At 39.0% G+C, this 5,358-nt stretch overlaps 1 protein-coding gene across 5 annotated transcripts in view; it reads right to left on the bottom strand.

Annotated features, from left to right (window-relative positions):
* HACE1 (HECT domain and ankyrin repeat containing E3 ubiquitin protein ligase 1) overlaps positions 1–5,358 on the bottom strand; it is a 119,078-nt gene that overhangs the window by 67,362 nt on the left and 46,358 nt on the right. For all 5 annotated transcript variants that reach the window (XM_010856682.1, XM_010856684.1, XM_010856687.1 and 2 more), the window contains 3 exons: positions 4,313–4,409; positions 2,730–2,831; positions 1,989–2,095 (listed from right to left, as the gene is read on the bottom strand). In XM_010856682.1, the coding sequence (XP_010854984.1) occupies positions 1,989–2,095; positions 2,730–2,831; positions 4,313–4,409 (306 nt within the window). The remainder of the gene's footprint in view (positions 1–1,988; positions 2,096–2,729; positions 2,832–4,312; positions 4,410–5,358) is intronic.

Genomic DNA, 5,358 nt, shown 5'->3' with positions numbered 1-5,358 from the left:
AAGCTCAACATTCAGAAAACGAAGATCATGGCATCTGGTCCCATCACTTCATGGCAAATGGATGGGGAAACAGTGGAAACAGTGGCTGACTTTATTTCTCTGGGCTCCAAAATCACTGCAGATGGTGACTGCAGCCATGAAAATAAAAGACGCTTACTCCTTGGAAGGAAAGTTATGACCAATCTAGACAGCATATTAAAAAGCAGAGACATTACTCTGCCAACAAAGGTCATCTAGCCAAGGCTATGGTTTTTTCAGTAGTCATGTATGGATGTGAGAGCTGGACTATAAAGAAAGCTGAGTGCCAAAGAATTGATGCTTTTGAACTGTGGTGTTGGAGAAGACTCTTGAGAGTCCCCTGAACTGCAAGGAGATCCAACCAGTCCATCCTAAAGGAGATCAGTCCTGGGTGTTCATTGGAAGGACTGATGTTGAAGCTGAAGCTCCAGTACTTTGGCCACTTAATGTGAAGAGCTGACTCATTTGAAAAGACCCTGATGCTGGGAAAGATTGAAGGCAGGAGGAGAAGGGGATGACAGAGGATGAGATGGTTGGATGGCATCACCGACTCAAAGGACATGGGTTTGGGTGGACTCCGGGAGTTGGTGATGGACAGGGAAGCCTCGGGTGCTGTGGTTCATGGAGTTGCAAAGAGTCGGACACGACTGAGCGACTGAACTGAACTGAATCATCATTTTGTAGCAGATGGCCTAGTGGATAGCAGGCACTCAAAAATATGTATTGGCCAGATGGATGGATGATGAAGAGAATCTCCAAAAAGTTACCTGCTGGAGACACACAGTCAATGGTGATGTCTGAATTTAAACCTGAGTCCAGCTAACTCCAGAGCCCACACTCTAACTCAGCATGTCTTAGAAGGGCCTCATCATATAAATGGATTAACAGAAATGACTAATAAAAGGAGAGCATTACGTCGAGCTGGAATTAAATGAATCTTAAAGACAGCATCTAAAGTAGTATCAAAGGTAAAAGAGAATAATAAGAAAATTAGCAAATGGTATACTGAGTAGGACTGTATAAGAAATACTTAACAGATAATAAATAAATCCAAGAAAGCAATCTTGGACCATGAATGTAAGGAATGTTTTAAGCAAATAGTACAGAGTATGATTCTGGTCTGAATGAAAGGTACAAAGGAAGACAGGAACAAAGGGCTGACGTAATGGATTTGACAGTGTAGCTGATTTACAGAAGCAGCATCAAGCTGGGAGGAACAAAACCCAGTTGCACACAGAGGTGAGAGAAGATCAGGATCTATTCTAAGACCATCAATGTATTAAAAGTTGAAGTAAAAAGAAAGCTACAAAGGAAGAAAGTATCCAAACTAGAAATGGGCCAAATCTGTAAGCTAAGAAATAACACATTAACTATTTTTAAATGGCTGTTTAGTCCTAACTGGGGTGGCTAACCATATACAAATAAGTGGAGGTGCAGAAAAATATTATAAAGGCATTAACTTCATGGACTTAGTTATGAGCCACTAAAACCACAGAATTGGAAAGAACAAAGAACTGAACTCAGGGGGACAGTTCAGGGAGAAAACTTTATAAAGAATCATGAGGGTTGATTCTTTATAAAGTTGATTTTTCATAAAGAACACTGCCCAGTTGAACAGTAGCCATACTCAGTTTTGTAAATTAAAGCTTCCTAAACTACATTCTTGACACTTTTTTATGAACACTACACATATGACTAGTCTAAGCAATCATTTTATAAAATTCTAGACATATAACCCCAAATCCACTTAAGTCAGTCTCTATTTTAGTCTCTTTAGACAGATTAAAGTCTCCTCAGTTAATTGCCCTAGTCCTTTAAAACAAAACAAACAATAACTCAGCAAAATTTTAGAACATCTTAACACTGACAAAAGGCATCAACAAAATAAACTATTCCCAGAAAAGCCTAAAAAGAGACAAAGCTGACAGATATTGCTGTCTATTGATTTGTGTGTATTTTTAAACACTTACCTAAGCAATTTATGACCATTTGTTGTGGCAACTTCAGCAAGGCTTGTTAGAATCTTTAAATACTGGCTTTCACTTTGCTGAGACAAATGCTCCAGAACTTGCCGTAACTAAATTTTTTACAAATAAAAAAATATAATTACATAATAATCCAGTAAACTTTGTCAAGAAATGAAGTACTTATTAGTTTGGTAAGTATCCCAAAGCTCAATTAGCTGAATCAAGTCCTTTACAATTATCTGGCCTTGTATAAAATCAAAAGCTTATACAGAGATAAGATGACATAAAATTTTTATTCAAACTCATCCAGTGAAAAAGTATAAATAGATAGAACAGAAGTCACCAAGTATTTTTATGGAAATTAATGCCAAACCTCTAAAATGTAAAAAAAACTTAAACTCTATAATTTTTCAAAGAGTAGAGTATTAAAAATACAGAGTTCAGTAAACGTGATTACTAATCATAACATGATATTCCTTCTTAGGTTCTTTTCCTCTACCTATGGGAAATATTCTACTTATCTTGAGATCAAAGGTGCAGAGGACAGAAGATGCACAGGGCCAAATATTAGCACAAAGTTTATTAATTATTATGCAATTCATACTCGCCCTATAAGCAGATAAGCCAATTCAAATTATTTAAATATTTACATAATAAAATTACTAAACACATTTGTAAAATGCCATATGCACCACATATGAACAAAGCTTGTTCGTTTACATGCTATTAGCACAATTATATTACCATGTTTTCTCGGAGATCTTCATTCTGTGTCATTTGAATAATTGTCTGGAAAAGCCTAGGGTGATACTGAATTAATACTTCACAGGTCTCTCCATATCCACCCTAAAAACAAGAGTTAAGATTATCTAAGTTTAAATACAAAATTCCTAAAGGAAAACCTGTTTCTTCTACATATAAGTTTGGTACCAAATATGTGAGTCTTCCACACCAAGCAACTGTCCAGTTCTCTGTGGACACTGACTGGGTGTCCCACCGTTTAATTCAGTTATGATGCTAACTGCCTTGGAGTTAGGGCATACTACACAGTAGGGAGTCAGTCCTGCAAGAGTGCCCCCAATTCAAAAGCCAATCACAAGTCCACATCACCCATTCTTTTGACTGACTATAAGTAAGGTGCTCCCAAGACCTACTCCTCAGGTTTAATAATTTGCAAGAACTGTTCATAGAACTCAGGGAAACACTTTACTTACATGTTTACTATAAAGGCTACAACTCAGGAACAGGCAAATAGAAGAGATGCATAGGGCAAAGTATGAAGGAAGGGGCACAGAGCTTCTGTGCTCTCTCTGGGTGACCCACCCTCTCAGCACTTTGATGTGTTCACCAACCTAGAAGCTCTCAGACAACCACACTGTTTAAGGATTTTATGAAAGTTCCATTACACAGACATGAATGATTAAATTATCAGTCACTAGTAACTAAACCCCGGAGAAGGCAATGGCAACCCACTCCAGTACTCTTGCCTGGAAAATCCCATGGACGGAGGAGCCTGGTGGGCTGCAATCCATGGGGTTGCTAAGAGTCGGACACGACTGAGCGACTTCACTTTCACTTTTCACTTTCATGCATTGGAGAGGGAAATGGCAACCTACTCCAGTACTCTTGCCTGGAGAATCCCAGGGACAGCGGAGCCTGGTGGGCTGCCGTCTATGGGGTCGCACAGAGTCGGAGACAACTGAAGCGACTTAGCAGCAGCAGCAGCAGTAACTAAACTCAGTCTCTAGCTCAACTCCCTCCCCAGGAATGGGAGACGAGGCTGCCTCTAACAACATGGATGGCTCATCTGTCAACCAGTCCCTTTCCTGAAGCTACCAAGGGTCTTTCAGTCACCTCATTAATACACAAAAAGACATTCTTATTACTCTGGAGATTCCAAGGGTCTTAGAACCTCTTGTGTTAGTAACTGGGATATAGGCAAATATATATTTCTTATACTATCACAGTTTCTTTTAAAGATCATATTCTCAACAGAATAAGAATCTTTGTACCCATCCTCTCACTTGAGGGGAAAAAAAAAAAAACAATCTTACCTGTCTCAGTTTCTATTACAAAGTAAAGTGAAGTGAAAGTCGCTCAGTTGTGGCCGACTCTTTCTGACCCCATGGACTATACAATCCATGGAATTCTCCAAGCCAAAATACTGGAGTGGGTAGCCATTTTCTTCTCCAGGGGAACTCCCCAACCCAGGGGTCGAATTCAGGTCTCCCGCATTGCAGGCAGATTCTTTACCAGCCGAGCCACCAGGGAAGTCTAAGAATACTGGAATGGGTAGCCTACAGTAGGAATATACACTAACAACATACCTGTACACATAAATCCAGAGGGGTTACTCCGTTTTTATCTGACAGATACTTGGCACCTCGTAATAGAAGAATCTGTGCTGTGTCTCTCTGACCATGACTGTATAGAAACAGAACCAAGTTAACATATGATCTTTTTAATAAGACATAAAAATGTCTTTCACAATAAATTATGGACAGTTAGTATCAATCAACAGAGGATGGCAATTTTAACACACTGAGACGAAGATCTGAACTACAACCTCAACAGTTAGAAAAACTTACCAATGTTAAGTCATACTTTAATAATGTAGATAAGAAACTGACCTAGTGAATCTTAGAATTGAACTTGGGACATATTACTACAATAATGCATAACATTTTGAGATAAGTTGCTGCTACTTGGGCTTACGCTGTTTTTTTCTTTCAATCACTTTCTTCTCAATTCTAGCCTGACCTGCTTTCCACCACAAAGGTCCAAGTCTCCAGATTTCTTAGTCCAAAAGAATCTCAATACAAAAAACAAGTGTACATTTTATGACACTTCAATACTTGGTGAAAAAAAAAACAAAAGGAGGAGAAAAGACAAAAATCAAAATAAATAAATGGGGGGAGATTAATTAGCCAAAAATACTACCTAATTTCCAACCTTCATTTTATCAGTCCACTCAGTCTGGTTTCTGCTGACAGCTATTCAATCTGATCTACAATGAAAAATTCTTTTCCACATGCCCTATTCACTCTATTTGCTCTTTCAAGTAGGTGTAGCAACCACTCTAAGCCAGAAAGAAGTTGTTTGGGGAGTTACAACCACTAGACTCTAGATTTCATTATTTTTTAATAAGATTTTTTAAACTTTTTTTTTATGTAATGTTTTTGGCTGGGTTAGGTCTTAGTTGCTGCTTGGGCTTCTCTCTAGTTGTGGTGCATGGGCTTCTCATTGCAGTGGCTTCCCCTGTTGTGGAGCACAGGCCCTAGAGCACTCGGGCTTCAACAGTTTGCTGCACATGGGCTCAATAATTGCAGCCCCCTGGCTTTAGAGCACAGGCTCAGTAGCTGTGGCACACGGA

The sequence above is a fragment of the Bison bison genome, unplaced genomic scaffold (assembly GCF_000754665.1).
Source record: "Bison bison bison isolate TAMUID 2011002044 unplaced genomic scaffold, Bison_UMD1.0 scf7180017864373, whole genome shotgun sequence".
NCBI classification, from domain to species: Eukaryota; Metazoa; Chordata; class Mammalia; order Artiodactyla; family Bovidae; genus Bison; species Bison bison.
This window is presented reverse-complemented; position numbering and strand designations above follow the sequence as displayed.